The following is a 19,710-nucleotide window of genomic DNA, read 5'->3' as shown; positions in this document are numbered from 1 at the left end:
TCAGTGTATATTTGGCCTTGTGTTTTAGGTTATTGTCCTCCTGAAAGGTGTCTTTGTCTCCCCAGTCTCTGTTGGAAAGCAGACTGTACCGGGTTTTCCTCTAGGATTTTGCCTCTACTTAGCAGTATTAAATTTTTTTGAATCCCCAAAAACTCCCTAGTCCTTGCCGATGATAAGCATACCCATAACATCATGCAGCCACCACCATGCTTGAAAATATGGATTGTGTTACTCAGTAATGTATTGGATTGGATTTTCTCCAAACATAACACTTTGTATTCAAGACAAAAAGTTCATTTCTTAGCCAAATTGTTTGCAGTTTGACTTTAGTGCCTTATTGCCAGCAGGACGTATGTTTTGGCTTATTCTGTACACGCTTCCTTCTTTTAACACTGTCATTTAGGTTATAATTGTGGAGTAGCTACAATGTTATTGATCCAATCTCAGTTCTCTTCTAACACAGCCATAAAACTATGTAGCATTTAAAGTCACCATTGGCCTCATGGTGAAATCCCTGAGCAGTTTCCTTCCTCTCCGGCAACTGATTTAGGAAGGACGCCTGTATCTTTGTAGTGACTGGGTCTATTGATACACCATAAAAATAATAACTTCACCATGCTCAATGGGATATTCAGTGTCAGATTTTTTTTAGCCATATACCAATAGGTGCCCTTCTTTGCAAATCATTGGAAAACCTCCCTGGTCTTTGTGGTTGAATCTATGTTTGAAATTCACTGCTCGGCTGAGGGATCTTACAGATAATTATATGTGTGGGGTACAGAGATGAGGTAGTCATTCAAAATTAATGTTAAACACTATTATGAGGAAAAAGTCAATGGTATGTAAATGCTTTCTGAGGGCACAGTCATGTGAAATCACTTGTTCAGGCTTGCCATTCCCTTATTTTACATTGGGCACATTAAGGCAATGTAAACTTCCCTCTCCTTCCTACAGACAGACACACACACACACACACACACACACACACACACACACACACACACACACACACACACACACACACACACACACACAGACACAGACACGTACACTTTTTCAAGCAGAGTGCGAAGAAGGTTTTCAAGCAGAGTGCGAAGAAGGGCAGGGTGCTGCATGAAGTCTGTACCCTCCCCTCTTACTCCCTCCTCCCCCTTATTCCCCTGATACAAAAATGAACCTGCTCACGAGGCTGTTGGTTTAAAGCAGAGCTGCACAGCATACAGAACACACTCACACACAGTAGAGCAAGTCTCATGACATTACATTAGAGGTGTGTGGATGCACTCCACACAAACACATAAACACACACACTCATATAAACATACACATGTGTGGACTGGACTGCTCCACTACTGGACCTCTCACTCAGCAGTACCCTCCGAAAGGTTTGTTGATACGTCTACCTCCTCAAATGATAACTTGATTTTGCAGGGTATCATTTTGCATCTCCTCTCTTTTTCAACAGAGCCACGGAGCCTATAATTACCAGCTCTTGTCCTCTATGGAGTTTAATTGGGCTTAAATGGCTTAGATTCCAAAGCAGCCATCTTAATGCACATTCCTTTAAAACCCTTCTAACTGTGCTGGGAAACGGTTATAGAACACCTAAAACTCCCCCTTCTAAGACCTCTCTGGGGACTAAACAGCAGAGAAAGAGGGAGACCTATCTATCCCTCCCTTCATCACCTCCTTTCAGCAGTCCAGGCAGGAGAAACCGTGGGAGAGAAGGAGAAGAGGAGGAAAGAACAGTAGAGCTGGCGCCATCGTCTATTGAACCTATCCACCGCTTAATTTCCTGTAATCTGGGGGTTACTGTTGCTAGTGGGGACATGGACACTTCTATACCTATGTTGGCTGCCGGGGACAAAGTGTGTGACAAGACGGTGTGCGAGGCACTGGGCCACTTCGAAGCCACACTGGCGGCGGCGGTGCGCGAGGTGCATGTGGATGTGAGCGCCTTCAAGCGGGGTGTGGAGCGGCGGGTGGACGAGGCGTGCCGGGCACAGCGACCCCTGGCCGAGGCTCTTCAGCGGCTGACGCAGGAGAACCTGCAGCTCCGAAGCCAGCTGGAGGTGCTGGCCTGCCTGATGGAGGGTCTGACGGGAAGAGTGGTGGACAGAAGCGCCCTCGAGGAGAGGGCCAGTAGGGGATGGATCCCTATGACTTCGTCCCAGGGGACGGTGAACATAAGCCAGGGGAGCCCCTCCATCACGGTCCCCTCTGGACTGTCGGAGTCTGGTTCTTCTGGTCTTGGTTCTGATGCCTCTAGTTCTACATCAGCCTCTCTCTCCAGCAGGGAGCCAATGGGGGGGGATACCAGCATGTCTAATGTGAGTATTACCTTGTTGCTGGAGAAGATATTGTCCCATTTAGTATAATTTGGTAGAATGCAAGGGAATGTCATCTGGGAGAACTGAAAGCCGCTCGCTCGTGTGTGTGTGTGTGTGTGTGTGTGTGTGTGTGTGTGTGTGTGTGTGTGTGTGTGTGTGTGTGTGTGTGTGTGTGTGTGTGTGAAAGAGAGATTGAGACAGTGCTAAATTGTAAATCTGTTGTCTCTCAGCCGGGGAAAGTGTTACCCCTGGTCATTCACTCTAAAGCTCTCGTCTTAGTACTAATGAAATGTAGCTGTGAGCAGCAATATATTATGTTTACAGGATACCGAAAGGACACAAGATCAGTTGGATAACAAAGCAAGCACTCTATCATGTAGGAACTATCTTCCTGTATGTGCAATCTGTGAAAGCATTACCATGCTGATATAAATCTTAATTGGTACAATCCACATTAGCGCTCCTAAATACTTCAATACACTTTCACAGCTGTAATACACTGACTGTGCAAGTGGCAGGACTTCCGGTTTCTCATTTTGCAGAATAAAATATCCACTTTTCACTACGTTCAGACCACATAACAGGGCAACAATATGTGATTATACAGATGTACTAATCACAATATTTCACATTGCTAATCTGCATAATTTGTATCTTATCTAGCATTCATTTGCGTGAGACAAAGTCCACTTGATTGATAGTTATTGCTCTAGTATCCTATGGTGCCAGTGACATCGATAGTGCCACCAACTGCTCTGTCGCAGTCATCTAAGGTTGCAGTGACGTTATATTCACATAGCTTCTAAGGACATTTACAAAAGGTTTACATACCACATGTCGTTGCCCCATGTCCATCAGTTCAGTTCTAGTAGCCAGTTGTTGCCAATGGTGGAATCAGCTACAGGGCTTGGCGTGCATTTCTTTAGCCACTTGTCCTTTTTTTTTTTTTTTTTCACTTGCCAAAAATATTTAAAAAAATAGGTCTAGCACAATGGGCCATTAAAGGTGACTGAAAATTGTGTTGTATAATGCAGGGAATCACCTTGCCATTTGTTTAGCATGAGGAACGACACCTACAGTACAGACACAGATTCAACTCTCTTAGTCAAACGGGGCGGCCGATTTGACGGTTTAAGTGAGAATGCGTATAGCACGCCACCTATAGGCCAATCCGTGCCTTTAGTTTACAAAAAGAGTTAACCAATCTATGCTTGGAGTTATTTGACCATGTCAAGGGAAAAATGATCTAAGAATAACGAAAGGTTTTACAGCATTTCTGCAGCTTCACTGTGAACCCCTAATTGCGTGTAACTACATTAGGCAGTAATGGGACAAGGGCAAGCTACCCATCCTCTCTACCTGAATCATATAATATAAACATGTCACTTTTTGCATTTGGAGACACTCCAAAAAACAACTAATTCAAACAGTCTATGTATACACACATGAATATCCACACACACACACACACCAGACCTGAGTTCAAATATTATTTAGGGTTATTTTGTATTTAGACATATTTTTTTATTTTTTTGACAAGTAGTTGAATATATTTGGAGATACACTTTGAAAGTATAATCAAATACACTGATTAAAATACAATCCTAGAAATCGGTTTGGTATTCAAAATAATGTATTTGGAAATAAGTATTTAAAAATAATTTAAAATAGTAGGCTAATTATAGGAAATTATATGAAAATACTTTCAAATCCTTCCGATAGAAGTAGTTGATTCGGGCCACATTATTTGAAAATACTCAAATACACAGAAAATAACTATTTAAATAACACACATTTTTGCAGACACCCAAACTCTGCACATTCAATGGAGCATCCCTGCTGGTGGTTTTTCCAGTGGGGCCTTGAGTGTGACATCCAGAGGATCTCTCTCTGTCTGTCTTTTGGTACCTCCCATTGAAAGAAGATACTCACTCGTACACTGTTGAATGCTCTCACAGTTTTATTATTTATTCAGTCTGGGTATCTATGGGTATCTATTTTTCTTTCATGGCTAGATTTAAGTGTACTTTTCGTACCCTCCACCTTAAACTACTTCTTATCTCTCATTGAATCCAAAGATGTATTTCTGTCTGTGTGTTTTTACCCTCATCCATTCCCCTCTCTCCGCTCCTCCTGTCCCCCCAAGAGGGCACATGTATTTTGGCAGGGCAGGCCTGATTGATGGCCCTGGTCCTGGACGTTTGGATTGGGGGTGGTTTGGGTGTGTCTGTTTCAGTATACATTTTAGTAGCACCGCAAATTCCCAGCTAACATAACTTCCCATAACTTACGTCATGTTGCAACTCTGGATGCATAGAAACTGAGAGAGGGGGAGGGACCAGAGAGAAAGACTGGAAGAAGAGACGGACAGAGTAGCAACCCAACTCCACCTTTCCCAGCACCCTCATCGCTCTCCATATATTTCCCATAATGCTCGTATAGTGAGGTTGATGAGTGTTTACGTCAGCCTTGTTATGGGTTAACAAAGTTGTACACAGGTGACCTCACCACAGTCAGCTGTGTAGTTTTTGTCATGGTTGGATGGAGGTGAAGGTCAATGCTAAGAATGTGAGAGGGGGATAGATAAATGGATGTGAAAATTAGGTCTGAGATTGCCACTACAAGGTTTGCTGAAATGTCAGCATGTACACAGTGGTGTAAAAAGTACTCAAATGTCATACTTGAGTAAAAGTGAAGATACCTTAATAGAAAATGACTCAAGTAAAAGTGAAAGTTACCCAGTAAAATACTACTTGAGTAAAAGTCAAAATATTTGGTTTTAAATATACTAAGTAAATGGAATTGCTAAAATTGACTTAAGTATCAAAAGTAAAAATATAAACCATTTCAACTTCCTTATATTAAGCAAACCAGATGGCTCAATTTTATTTTATCTTCCAGGGGCACACTCCAGCACTCAGACATAATTTACAAATTAAGCATTTGTGTTTAGTAAGTTCGCCAGATCAGAGGCAGTAGGGATGACCAGGGATTGTATCTTGATAAGTGTGTGAAATTGAGATTTTCCTGTCAAAATGTAACAAGTACTTTTGGGTATCAGGAAAAATGTATGGAGTAAAAAGTACATTATTTTCTTCAGGAATGTAGTAATGTAAAAGTTGGCAAAAACATAAATAGTAAAGTACAGATACCCCCCCAAAAACTACTTTAAAGTATTTTATGTAAGTACTTTACACCACTGCATGTACAGTGCATTCGGAAAGTATTCAGACCGCTTTACTTTTTCCACATTTTGTTACGTTACAGCCTTATTCTAAAATTGATTAAATACATTGATGAGGAAAACAATCTACACACAATACCTCATAATGACAAAGCAAAAACAGGTTGTTAGACATTTTTGCAAATGTATTAAAAATAAAAACAGATACCTTATTTACATAACCCTTTGCTATGAGATTCGAAATTGAGCTCAGGTGCATCCTGTTGTCATTGATCACCCTTGAGATGTTTCTGCAACTTGATTGGAGTCCACCTGTGGTAATTTCAATTGATTGGACATGATTTGGAAAGGCACACACCTGTCTATATAAGGTCTTACAGTTGACAGTGCATGTCAGAGAAAAACCAAGCCATGAGGTCGAAGGAATTGTCCGTAGAGCTCCGAGACAGGATTATGTCGAGGCACAGATCTTGGGAAGGGTACCAAAACATTTCTGCAAAATTGGAGGTCCCCAAGACCAGTGGCCTCCATCATACTTAAATGTCAGAAGTTTGGAACCACCAACACTCTTCCTAGAGCTGGTCGCTCGGCCAAACTGAGCAATCGGGGGAAATGGGCCTTGGTTAGTGTTAAAGGAATTTAACAATTCCTATGTGGGTTCATTAACCAATTCAATTTAAATCACTCTGTCTGTTTCTAAGAATTTGTAAGATCCTTATTTGCATAAAATGGACAGAGACCAGTCTTCCAAAATTAGCCAATAGCATTTATTCTCGAGAGCGCTGGTCAATAATACCATGTACATTAGTTTATATACCCCACATTTTGTCATAAATGTCTCTCCTCCTCTCAGATACAATGACAATATAGTTCACACTTCCCACATTGTCTGCTACCTGTTAAACAATCTACTACATGCCCAAGGTCTCTCCCCTCCCTGGGTAGAGACAGAATGTCCTGTAAGGAACACAGCATTCCAGCCGGTCTGACGATAGCTCCATTCATTTCTAACAAGGAACAGAAAGTCCTTGTTCTAATTCTTGACTAAAACTACACACATTATTAGTATTATGATTAAAATAAGATTCATACATCCATACAGTAACATAGTATTCTGTTTAGTTATAGTTCTAAGTTAGATGTATACATAATTTAGTCATTATTCATAAAAATCCCATAACAGTTAGGTAGATGACCAAAAACCCAATGGTTGACGCTGGCAGAGCTCCAGAGTTCCTCTGTGGAGATGGGAGAACCTTCCAGAAGGTCAACCATCTTTGCAATACTCCACCAATTAGGCCTTTATAGTAGAGTGGCCAGACAGAAGCAACTCCTCAGTAAAAGGCACATGACAGCCAGCTTCGAGTTTGCCAAAAGGTACCTAAAGGACTCTCAGACCATGAGAAACAAGATTCTCTGGTCTGATGAAACCAAGATTTAACTATTTTGCCTGAATTCTAAGTGTCACGTCTGGAGGAAACCTGGCACCATCCCTACGGTGAAACATGGTGGTGGTAGCATCATGTTGTGGGGATGTTTTTCAGCGGCAGGGACTGGGAGACTAGTCAGGATCGAGGGAAAGATGAATGGAGCAAAGTGCAAAGAGATTCTTGATGAAAACCTGATCCGGAGGGTTCAGGACCTTAGACTGGTGGCGAAGGTTCACCTTCCAAACGGACAACGACCCTAAGCACACAGCCAAGACAATGCATGAGTAACTTTGAGTAGCCCAGCCAGAGCCAGGACATGAACCAGATCGAACATCTCTGGAGAGACCTGAAAATAGCTGTGCAGCGACGCTCCCCATCCACCCTGACAGAGCTTGAGAGGATCTGAAGAGAAGAATGGGAGAAACTCCCCGAATACAGGTATACCAAGCTTGAAGCGTCATACCAAGAAGACTTGCGGCTGTAATCGCTGCCACAGGGGCTTCAACAAAGTACTGAGTAAAAGGGTCTGAATACATACGTAAATGTCATATTTCAGTTTGTATTTTTTTGTTGTTCTAAAACCAGTTTTTTCTTTGTGGAGTATTGTGTGTATATTAATGAAAAGAAACCCATTTTTTTAAATCAATTTAATTTTAGAATAAGTCTGTAATGTAACAAAATGTGGAAAATGTCAAGAGGTCTGAATTTTTTCCAAATGAACTGTATCTGGTAGTATGAAGATAAGAGGTTCTTTTAGGTTGTAGCTGGTCAGGTCTGGATTGTTTGTATTTCATATCAACTGCTCTTGGGGTATGAGAAGGGTTGGTTATTAGAACGATTATAGGATTAATGGTTGGTAGGGTTATGATAGGAAAATGGTAGGTAATAATCTGACATGTATTGTTATCTTATTTGACTCCCACCCCTATCGTTATCACTGACTGAGCAGACGCACTTGAATTTGTTATTTGGATCTACAATCAAATAAAGAGTTAGGCTTACAAGGGGTACACACACTAACACACAGCAAGTACCATGTGGAGGCCCTAAAGGAGCTATTTTGGGTCTCCATATCTCTTCACTTCAGCACGAGGGAGTGCTTCATCCAACCAATCCCAGTCCTGAATTGAGCGTCCTGACAAGACGGAAAGTAGAATTCCGACTCCCTGTCAATATCCCCCTGAGCCAGATTGCCAGCTGTTCCCCTCTGAAAACACACACCCTGCCAACATTCCACAGCACTGTTATCACCTGGCTGTTCCCTTATCATACCTGACTACTCAATGACCTAGTCTGATAGAAATGCGCTCCTACGTGTGTGTGTGCGCATCTTGAAACCCTAACCCTGTATTTCCTTGTGACTCTAAATAACATGTTAGAATGTGGGTGTATGACTGTGTTTGACTATGTTTGTGTGTTGCGTGTTTCTGAGAGAGGGAGAGAGTTAAAGAGATTCGGAGAGAGGGTATGGGATAAAGAGGTTAAGAAGCAGACGGGGAGACAGATCGAGAGCGACAGTTATACAGTAGGTACAGTATATCACAAAAGTGAGTACACCCCTCACATTTTTGTAAATATTTGAGTATATCTTTTAATGTGACAACACTGAAGAAATGACACTTTGCTACAATGTAAAGTAGTGAGTGTACAGCTTGTATAACTGTGTAAATTTGCTGTCCCCTCAAAATAACTCAACATGTCTAATGTCTAAACCGCTGGCAACAAAAGTGAGTACACCCCTAAGTGAAAATGTCCAAATTGGGCCCAAATGTCAATATTTTGTGTGGCCACCATCATTTTCCAGCACTGCCTTAACCCTCTTGGGCATGGAGTTCACCAGAGCTTCACAGGTTGTCACTGGAGTCCTCTTCCACTCCTCCATGACGACATCACGGAGCTGGTGGATGTTAGAGACCTTGCACTCCTCCTTCCATTTGAGGATGCCCCACAGATGCTCAATAGGGTTTAGGTCTGGAAACATGCTTGGCCAGTCCATCACCTTTATCCTCAGCTTCTTTAGCAAGGCAGTGGTCTTCTTGGAGGTGTGTTTGGGGTCGTTATCATGTTGGAATACTGCCCTGTGGCCCAGTCTCCGAAGGGAGGGGATCATGCTCTGCTTCAGTATGTCACAGTACATGTTGGCATTCATGGTTCCCTCAATGAACTGTAGCTCCCCAGTGCCAGCAGCACTCATGCAGCCCCAGACCATGACATTCCCACCACCATGCTTGACTGTAGGAAAGACACACTTGTCTTTGTACTCCTCACCTGGTTGCCGCCACACACGCTTGACACCATCTGAACCAAATAAGTTTATCTTGGTCTCATCAGACCACAGGACATGGTTCCAGTAATCCATGTCCTTAGTCTGCTTGTCTTCAGCAAACTGTTTGCGGGCTTTCTTGTGCATCATCTTTAGAAGAGTCTTCCTTCTGGGACGACAGCCATGCAGACCAATTTGATGCAGTGTACGGCGTATGGTCTGAGCACGGACAGGCTGACCCCCCACCCCTTCAACCTCTGCAGCAATGCTGGCAGCACTCATACGTCTATTTCCCAAAGACAACCTCTGGATATGACGCTGAGCATGTGCACTCAACTTCTTTGGTCGACCATGGCGAGGCCTGTTCTGAGTAGAACCTGTCCAATTAAACCGCTGTATGGTCTTGGCCACCGTGCTGCAGCTCAGTTTCAGGGTCTTGGCAATCTTCTTATAGCCCAGGCCATCTTTATAGAGCAACAATGATTTTTTTCAGATCCTCAGAGTTCTTTGCCATGAGGTGCCATGTTGCACTTCCAGTGACCAGTCAGTATGAGGGCGTGTGAGAGCGATGACACCAAATTTAACACACCTTGTAACACTAACGAGTCACATGACACCGGGGAGGGAAAATGGCTAATTGTGCCCAATTTGGACATTTTCACTTAGGGGTGTACTCACTTTTGTTGCCAGCGGTTTAGACATTAATGGCTGTGTGTTGAGTTATTTTGAGGGGACAGCAAATTTACACTGTTAGACAAGCTGTACACTCACTACTTTACATTGTAGCAAAGTGTCATTTCTTCAGTGTTGTCACATGAAAAGATCTCCTAAAATATTTACAAAAATGTGAGGGGTGTACTCACTTTTGTGATATACTGTATGCGAGTTGCACATACAGATCATTGCTACTGCTAATCCCTAGCCTCTGCTGTCCCCCTGCTATGAGTTGATGACTTGACTGGGCTCTCATCGTGGCTCTATCGCTGGCAGACGCAACCAGTCAGGAAAGCCATGGGGGGATAGCAGGAGAGACTGCCAGTCCAGCAGGCTCTGAATTACGGAGCTCTGGCACTGAATGATAGCATTGGAACTGTTTGGCTTTCCCAATACCAACTCCTGATCTCAAAAGGCCCCGTTTGGGGCTATGCTAAGATCTAAGAGGAGTGGGGGGTTGATTACAAATCCAAAATAGCTTCAGGATTTAAGCCTGGTCTCTCCACACCTGTCAGTTAGACCCACACTTTGAGCCCCAGTGCCACTAAAGACCAGAGTCACAATGGGGACTTATGGAGACCCAAAGACCAGTAAGAATAATACAATTTCCAGACCAAATGTCCAAGTTTGTTATTGTCAAGGAGAGTCAAAAATTGCTGTTTTTTTTATCTTTGGGACACCTAAAAGACCTAAAGCTGCTCTTTCGTTTGTTTCCACAAGTTGGACCCCGTTTTCAATTTGCTAATCTGTCCGTTTAAGGCTATGCTAGATTCTAAGGCTATGCTCCTGGGGACATTTTGAGCCTGTAGCAGATTCCAGTTGGTTTGGCCTTTGATAAGTTGCTGGTTCCCTCCGGGATGGGGTGTTTGGGCTGGCTGCACGAAGCTCAGCGACCTCTGCCACGAGGGTAGTGCTGCACTTGAACACACACACACACACAGTCTTACTATGGTGGATCTATGGCTAACACCAATGGTCCCTGCATATGGGTTTGGTACTGCAGCCGTAATAACGACCATGTCATAAAGACATTATGGTTGTTGCTCTGCTGTTATGAAATTCAAACAAGTTTGAAAGAGAGCATTTTGTCACATATCCATCCAGTGGTTGTGATCGAGATCATCCACTTTCCTCACGGAGGAGGGTAGAGAGAGATAGAGGATGAGTAGAGTGCAGGAGATCTCAAACTTCAGATACAGCTAGACAGAGCGAGCCAGAGAGAACCAGAGTCACTAAGGCAAGCACAGACCTGTACTTAGATACAAACACTGAGGCAGTCAGCTGTGCTGAGAACCTTTATCGGGATCTCCTCTTCTAAAAGTGAACAAGTGATAAGACAGACGCCTGCACTGATCCTAAACACATATCAAGGAAAACTCCGATAAAGATTGGAATGGTTTTAGATGGATTCCTGGGACCATCAGATTCTTCTTTCTGGATGGATGTAACTCAGGGGTGGACTGGGACCATAAACCGGCCCCGGCAATTCTGGCCCATTTTTTTGTGGCATGGCCCATTTTGGGCTGGTGTCTTTGAAATGGTACAGGGCCATGAGCCGTGTCCGCATCATTTATAACAGCTCTCTGTCCTTGTACTCTTGGATTTAACACTATTGACCATGATGTCCTTCTGGACAGACTGGAGTGGTGGGTTGACCTCTCTGGTCCAGTTCTAAATTGGTTTAGGACCTATTTAACCTTTCAAGAGTTTGTCAACCTTGGTGAACATAACTCAAAGAAAATACATGTCCCACGTGGTGTTCCACAATGTTCGATTTTAATTCACTGCCAATTCAAAATAAAACACCAGGCAAAGAAACCTAGGTGTTATTTTAGATTCTGGACTCAATTTCGAATCCCACATTACGAATGTTGCCAAAATAGCTTTTCACCACCTGAGGAACATTGCCAAGATGTGTCTGTTTCTCTCTCAGGCTGATACAGAGAGACTCATCCATGCTTCTATTACAAGCTGTCTTGACTACGGTAATGCTCTCCTGTCCGGTCTACCTGAGAAATCCATTGGTCAAATGCAATACATATAGAATACTGCAGCACGGGTTCTGACCAAAACCAGACAGAGATTACACATTACATCGGTTTTAAGGTCTCTGCACAGGCTGCCTAATTCATTTTAAGATTCTTCTTTTGGTTTTTAAATCAATCCACGATTGTGCACCCCAATGCATGTCAGACATGCTTTTAAGTTATGTACCCAGTAGGTCCATCAGGTCTTCTGGTACTGGCCTTTTAACTATCTCAAAGCCTAGGACCACGAGGCATGGAGAGGCAGCCTTTAGTTACTATAGCCCCAGCCTCTGGAACAGAAAGCCAGAGAACCTGAGGGGCCTAATCTGTGGACATGTTTAAAATAAATATTTAAAAATTCCTTTTTAGCTTTTCGTTAGGGTGCTTTTTAGTCAATCAGTTTTTATTCTTTCATTTTATTTATCCTCTTATGTTTGTTGTGTAATAAATATAAATATATTTTCTTCGTTGTTTTTATCCCCCTGTGAAGCCCATTGCGTTGCATACCATGTTGGAAATGTGCTGTGTAAATAAAGCTTGATTTGATTATTGTTTCTGATTCAACTTACATTTATTGTACAGGTTTGTTTTATGGTATGCTATTTTAGATTGCCTCTAGTGTAATAATGGGCACCTTAGTGTGTTCTGTTTCTCTTATTTAGGGACATAAGGTTGTTGAACAAATGGAAGAGAAAAATGTTGCTGCTGTGTTGGAGAATGGACATGACAAAGAACAGAAGTCTGCTGGTCATTCATTAGTAGATGTCACCTCACCCAAAGCAAAATCGGATTATTTGTATAAATCTGGTGAGTAAAATACATGTAACATACTTGTTTCCTTACCTTGTAAGCAGGCTGTGGACAATTTGCAAGTCATCTTTTTACACAATTTTCTTCCTTCTTTGACTCTCACCTTTCCTCTTACTGTATGCACACTCCTAACATATCAGAGGGCTCGTCATTCGGCAATCCTCATCTTCCCTGCACTGCCATGACCAAAACGGACTCCCCCACTAGCCCCAAACCGCCAGCACTATCTCCTGCTTTGGCCCAAAAGTGTCCTGCTTCAACACCAAAGTCTCCTACCTATCCAATAGCAGACGTCACCACTCCCAAAACAGCACTTGATGTTCTGTTTAGTCCCGGTGAGTAGAACATGGACCGGACTCAGCTCTCTATTCTTTCACCCAAATTACATTTTTGTTTCCTTAACTTGTATGCAGCCCTTCTGGGTAATTTTGTATTCAATTGTGAACAAATTATCTCTTTAAGATGTGCTCTGAAGAATCTAAAGTTGAATTAAGTAACATATCCATGGCTGACTTTGTGGACTTGTCTTGGTTGTTTCAGCACCAGCATTAAAGAGAGATACCCTGTGCAAATACGTACATTTACCCCTCCAGGCCTATTACAAGGATCAGATACATAATCATTTTGCTTGCAGTAGGCCCGAGATTGTGTAACATTTTATATATTGTATGTTTCTGTCAGCCACACTCTTTGATACCTGTCCAATTTCAAATAGCACAGATAAAGCATTTGAAAGAAAAGGAATACTGTTTGAACCCAGGTCTGGTTGACATGGTCCATCTGACCTGATGTCACCCTCTAGTCCCAAGCCAAATGTTGCATTCTAGCTAAACCCTACCAGCTAACCTTTTCTCCTCTTCTGTCTATTCTCACCAAAGCAGAGACTTTGCCTGGACAACATCAGGAAGTGAGGTCACCAGTCAGCAGTCATGCAGCTCAGCAAGAGCACCCCACCCCTGTATCTCTGGCCCCGCCCTATGCCTCTGTCAGTGCCATGAGCAGAACTAGCCCCGGGGTACCAACTGCATCAGCCCCAACTCAGTCTCCTGCAGCCCCAACCAGGTCTTCTGCAGCCCCAAGTCAGTCTTCTGCTGCCCCAAGTCAGTCTTCTGCTGCCCAATCTCAGTCTCCTGCAGTCCCTCCATCTCCTGCCCCTGCACCCAAAACACCTAGACAATCAGTATTTGAGGAGACCAAACCCAAAGCATCAGGAGAATTTCCTTTCAAACGTAGTGAACGTGGTGAGTACCACAGGGACACAAGGACTCCTCTCTCACTGCTACAGTATCTTTCAACTTTCCCGTCTCTGACATTGTTCTTTCCCATTTCTTTGTCTGACCTCCAGTTCTATGTCAGTTTCTTTCCCTTCCTTCTTTTACAGTAGTACATGCAGTTAAGGCAGCGAGCCCGAGTCTTACCCGTAGCATGAGCTTCACAGCAACCACAGGTAAAAGTAGGAACTGGTCTCTAGGTACAGCATAGTAGTCTTCTGGTCTTCATTGTGTGTTTTGCCTTTGCCTCTCCTAGTCTTTTCTTCGTTGTCAGGTTAGCATTGTCCTCTCTCTCTCCCCCACCCCCCTCCGTCTGTCTGTTTCTCGCTCTCAGAAAAACTCCTACCACCCAGAAAAGTGCCTCCCCCTGGCACAGACAGGTCAGTCTTTAACATACTAGAAACATACTATTACATACTATAAAAGCGCAATTATTTAAATTGTTACATAATCTATAGGAGCCTGGACAAGTTTGGCAGTCTGGAAAGTTTTGGCGGTCCGAACAAGTTTGGCACTCTGGACAGACTTGGTGGTCTGGACAAGTTTGGGGGTGGTGGGGAGCGGAAGCTGCAGAGGTCACAAACGCTGCCTCGCAACCTCGGGATGCAGGGCAAACGGTCTCTGTTTGAAGGTTTGGCCTACGAGTGTGGCAGGTACGGTAGGCACAGTCAGTCACCCTGACATCACCCATTGTCTCTCTTGCCCACCTTAGCTAACTATTACTTCCTATTGGATAATTGTTAAAGCCAAGTTATATGTTCCCCAACCCTTTACTCCGTGTATATTATCACTGTCATTAACCATGTTTGCATCCACAGTTTTTATGTGAGTAAAGTCATACCATATATAAAAAAGAAATCAAGACAGCTGTGATGGAAACAGGAAGTGTCACGCCCTGGCCTTAGTTATCTTTGTTTTCTTTATTATTTTGGTTAGGTCAGGGTGTGACATGGGGGATTTATGTGTTTGTCTAGTCTAGGGTTTTTTGTATGTTTATGGGGTGTGTCCTTTCTAGGTAGTTTGTATGTCTATGGTTGCCTAGATTGGTTCTCAATTAGAGGCAGCTGTCTATCGTTGTCTCTGATTGGGAACCATATTTAGGCAGCCATGTTCTTTGGGTATTTTGTGGGTGGTTGTCTTCTGTCTTTGTGTCTTTGCACCAGATAGGACTGTTTCGGTTTTCACATTTATTGTTTTGTATTTTGTAGTGTTCTCGTGTATGGTCTTGATTAAACATGTTGAACTCTAACCACGCTGTATTTTGGTCCTCCTCTCCTTCAACGGAAGAAAAACGTTACAGGAAGTTTCGGTACAATTTTATTAATGCCAACAGATAATTTGTTTGTTCGACATGGTGGGATCATTTTGTGTCGGCAAAATTAATTATGTGAGAAACGGAGGTGGGAACTCCTTTATGAGCAAATATTGATACAGTAACCATCATATCAAAGTAAATTTGTATCACGCCTAATAAACTGCATAATGATATGGTGTGTGGTCCTCCCACTATGACTTGGGAAATGATGCAGTTTATTAGGCTACAGATTCAATTTAGTTATGAACTTCACAGGGTGGTGAAAGTGCACAGTGATGAGCTTGATGCTCCTTTCCAATAAATACCGAGGGTCTTATTCTGGTGACCTGATGATCGATGCTTGACTGCCATTTGACAATGCTCTTATCCATAATAATCTCATCATGTAGACTAGCCTACCCGCACTGTATCTGTGAGCTGTTGGCTAGAGCGCACGCGCCAAGACTAGAGTGGGCACATTCGCTATTTAATGCAAAAGTTTTTTTTTACATAACTATCTGTAGAGTAAGAAAATGAGATGGAAACGCATTGAAATTTAGATTTCTATTTGGTAAATGAAAACTAAAGGGAAAAAGTACATTTTGTGTGCACTACGTCATCCACAACAAATCTGATGGGAAAATTTGCATATTTTCTTCATGCAGATTTTTAGAATATTCGCAGGAAAATTCTATATGCGGATTTTAGAATATTTGCATGAAAATCTGTCACTAGTTGGATAGTAACATAGTTATTGTGTGATATGTCAGACTGTTGGGTCCTGTTTATATGCCCCTTAGCAAACAACGCAAACTAAGCGACTTACAGCACAACAGGTGCATAGATGAACCCATGACCTTGATGTTGCTGGTACTATGTTCTCACCAACTGAGCTACACAGCCACAAACAACTGAACACCTCTATGTTCCACTCTGCAGGTCCAAGGCTGCAGGATCAAAGACCAAACTGCAGCACTCTCAGAGTTTCAACAGCGCTAGCAACATCAAGGCAATGCTCCTAGAATGGTGCCGCTCCAAAACCATTGGCTACCAGGTGAGTCCGGCCTTAGTCCCTCGTGACGGACTGTTCACAATGTGGTATAAATGTTAGTTAGCAAACGTGAGATTTGGTTCTGGTTTCCAGCGATTAGTCCATCCCAGTCCTTGCCAGGACTTTAGACACCATAGGAGGCTCCATATTCTGGTACCATTCACTTTTGTTCGTAACTGGACCATGTGTGTTAATCATGCATTTATGTTAATAGAGGATTTGCATCAAATTTTGCCCTTAGTTAGTCAATGTATAGGAATACGCACGTTTTTAACAGTTTTTCCATGGAAGTAACACTGCATTTGGCTCCTACCATTCTCTCCTCAACCAGAACATAGACATCCACAACTTCTCGTCCAGCTGGTGTGATGGGATGGCATTCGCTGCCCTGGTCCACTCCTTTTTCCCCCTGGTGTTTGACTACAACACACTGAACCCTGCCAATCGCAAACACAACTTTGAAGTGGCCTTCACCACAGCAGAGTAAGTGTGTGTGTGTGCGCGTGTGATCCTGGTACTGCTCTGAATTGCGGTATCATAATATAGATCTATTGGAAACCTTATTTATTCTCTCCTGCTCTCTCTCTCAGGGAGCAAGCCGACTGTGTGCGTCTCATAGAGGTGGAGGATATGATGGTGATGGGTAGCAGACCAGACCCTATGTGTATTTTCACCTACGTCCAGTCCCTCTACAACCACCTCAAGAAGTTTGAATGACACTCCCATGCAGAGATGAGCACCCCTATCATCACCAGTTACATTGACTCATGTCGTCAGCAAACCAAAGCACTACTCCCTACTTTGTTCAAATCTTGATAACTGTATATGACGATTGTGCCTGTAGAATTCTATTTGAATTCTTCTGGTCCTGTAATAATGTGCTGTGCATATGGTTTGGGGGATTTATTTTTCCTCATTTAGAAAATAGAGGTAGTAAATTGGGGAAAATATTGGTAGTTTTACAAAGATGTTTTTTGACTCAGAGCCAAATGCTGGTTATTTTCTATTGGTATAATATGGATGCATATCATAAAAGAAATAGAACAAGATCTATAAAACAGTGTTTATTAAGCATGAAGCTAGCAAAACACCTGAAAGACATACTTTAGTAGACAATGCAAATGAAAGGTGTAAATTTAAAGAAAGGTGGCAGGATCAATGATGTAACATTGGTAACAGAGTGGCCAGATCTGAGTTGGTGACTACGACTATTGTGTTGTGTAGAAATGAATAACATTGATCTTTCCTATGTGCATATAAGAAGAGGTTCAAATATACACTCAACAAAAATACGCATTTCTCCTGAGTGGCGCAGTGGTCTAAGGCACTGCATGGTAGTGCTAGCTGTGCCACTAGAGATTCTGGTTCTGGCTCTGTCGCAGCCGGCCACAACCGGGAGACCTATGGGGCGGTGCACAATTGGCCCAGCGTCGGCCGGTAGGGATGTTCTTGTCCCATCTCGCACTAGCGACTCCTGTGGCATGCCAGGCGCAATGCATGCTGACACCGTCACTAGGTGTATGGTGTTTCCTCCGACATATTGGTGCGGCTAGCTTCTGGGTTAAGCCAGCGTTATGTCAAGAAGCAGTGCGGCTTGACTGGGTTGTGTTTCGGAGGACGCACTGCCCTCGACCTTCGCCTCTCCCGAGTCCGTACGGGAGTTGCAGCGATGGGACAAGACTAACGACCAATTGGATACCACGAAATTGGGGAGAAAAAGGGGTCAAAATAAATAATTATCATACAAAAAAATATAAAACGCAAGAATTTCAAAGATTTTATTGACACCCCATGATGCAACATATAGCATAAGAGGGGTCCGTTTTTTTGTCTTTTCTTGAATACTATAGGTCCATTACCATGTCAATCAACGCTTGAATAGCAACGTTGCTAACACCCCAGATTTTGATGCTAACACAGTCGCTACAGTCCCATTAGTTTTCATTGCAGCCCCGTTTGAATGCGCTATTATGCAAAATGTGTACGTAATACCGTTAGATAGCGGTAGTTGGCTAGGTTGGCTAGTTTTGCTACATTAACTCGTTAGCAAACAGGTTGTTTTCTGACTGCAGTTGAGTAATCTCACTGCATGGTAAGGTCAAATTCCCAATTACTCTTATGTCACATTATCCATTGTATCATACCAACTTTATATTTAGTCAGCTAGCTAGTTAATTAATTACATAACAGCTAACTTAGCTATCTAACTGTTAGCCCAATATTGGACAAGGAGCCTAACACGAAACCCAAACCGCGTGTGCGCCATCGTGCGCCATCGTACATAAATGTATTTTGTCCCCCTACACCAAACGCGATCACGACACGTTACATTAATTTGGGAACAGGTCGAAAAGCATTAAACATTTATGGTAATTTAGCTAGTTAGCTTGCACTTGTTAGCTAATTTGTCCTATTTAGCTAGCTTGCTGTTGCTAGCTAATTTGTCCTGGGATATAAACATTGAGTTGTTATTTTACCTGAAATGCACAAGGTCCTCTACTCCGATAATTAATCCACACATAAAACGGTCAACCAAATCGTTTCTAGTCATCTCTCCTCCTTCCAGGCTTTTTCATCTTTGAACTTATATGGTGATTGGCATCTAAACTTTCATAGTATTACTACGGCAACACAGTTTGTCTTTCAATCACCCACGTGGGTATAACCAATGAGGAGATGGCATGTGGGTACCTGCTTCTATCAACCAATGAGGAGACGGGAGAGGCAGGACTTGCAGCGCGATCTGCGTCAGAAATAGAAAGGAGTTCTATTTTAGCACTTGGCAACGCAGATGCTTGTTGACGCGTGCGAGCAGTGTGGGTGCAATAATGGAATAACATAGATTTCTAAATGTATTTTGCAATGCTCATACATGCGACGCGAGCGGTCTGGTCAGCCTATAGGAGACAATTTATGCTTGATCCGAAAATGTGGTCGGAGGCACCGTATAGATAGTGTTACGCAATTGCGGAGGCACGCAAAGGCAAAAAAAAGAGATGCATTTTAATTTTATCAAATGTTTAAAATTGTTACAAACTCAGTTTTGTATAAAGCATGAACATTTAATAATGATTTATCTTAAATTACTGTCAGTACTGCCTCGTTTGCATATTCAGTACTGCCTCGTTTGCATATTAAGTGACACATTTGCATAATAGTGCGGTTTATTTTCATACATTTGACTTTTATTTGAATCAACTCTATTTTACAACAGCCCTGAAAATTGCATGACCACCCTATCTTTGGACAAAACATGTTGAAATGAAGAATCCAGACAGTTGACTAGGGATTAAGATTGACCAGTCCGCGACTTGATCACTTGAAAATAAGATCTCA

General features: G+C 42.7%; 1 protein-coding gene across 1 annotated transcript; it reads left to right on the top strand.

Annotated features, from left to right (window-relative positions):
* The first annotated feature begins 1,847 nt into the window (after positions 1-1,847).
* Positions 1,848-18,133, top strand: LOC139422474 (smoothelin-like protein 2). The gene is made up of 10 exons (XM_071173641.1): positions 1,848-2,330; positions 12,611-12,755; positions 12,899-13,093; positions 13,637-13,999; positions 14,140-14,205; positions 14,364-14,409; positions 14,488-14,682; positions 16,263-16,377; positions 16,706-16,857; positions 16,965-18,133. The coding sequence occupies exons 1-10, from the start codon at positions 1,848-1,850 to the stop codon at positions 17,089-17,091; spliced, it is 1,887 nt and encodes a 628-aa protein (XP_071029742.1). The 3' UTR covers positions 17,092-18,133.
* The last annotated feature ends 1,577 nt before the right edge of the window (positions 18,134-19,710 follow it).

This window comes from Oncorhynchus clarkii, chromosome 12 (assembly GCF_045791955.1).
Source record: "Oncorhynchus clarkii lewisi isolate Uvic-CL-2024 chromosome 12, UVic_Ocla_1.0, whole genome shotgun sequence".
Taxonomy (NCBI): Eukaryota; Metazoa; Chordata; class Actinopteri; order Salmoniformes; family Salmonidae; genus Oncorhynchus; species Oncorhynchus clarkii.
This window is presented reverse-complemented; position numbering and strand designations above follow the sequence as displayed.

What these genes read in the sequence shown, in the direction of transcription:
- LOC139422474 (XM_071173641.1), top strand. Translation starts at nt 1,848, where the DNA reads ATGTTGGCTGCCGGGGACAAAGTGTGTGACAAGACGGTGTGCGAGGCA. An exon ending in TTGGCCTACGAGTGTGGCAG is followed by an intron (nt 14,683 to 16,262) that starts GTACGGTAGGCA and finishes TCCACTCTGCAG; the next exon opens with GTCCAAGGCTGCAGGATCAA. An exon ending in GTGGCCTTCACCACAGCAGA is followed by an intron (nt 16,858 to 16,964) that starts GTAAGTGTGTGT and finishes TCTCTCTCTCAG; the next exon opens with GGAGCAAGCCGACTGTGTGC.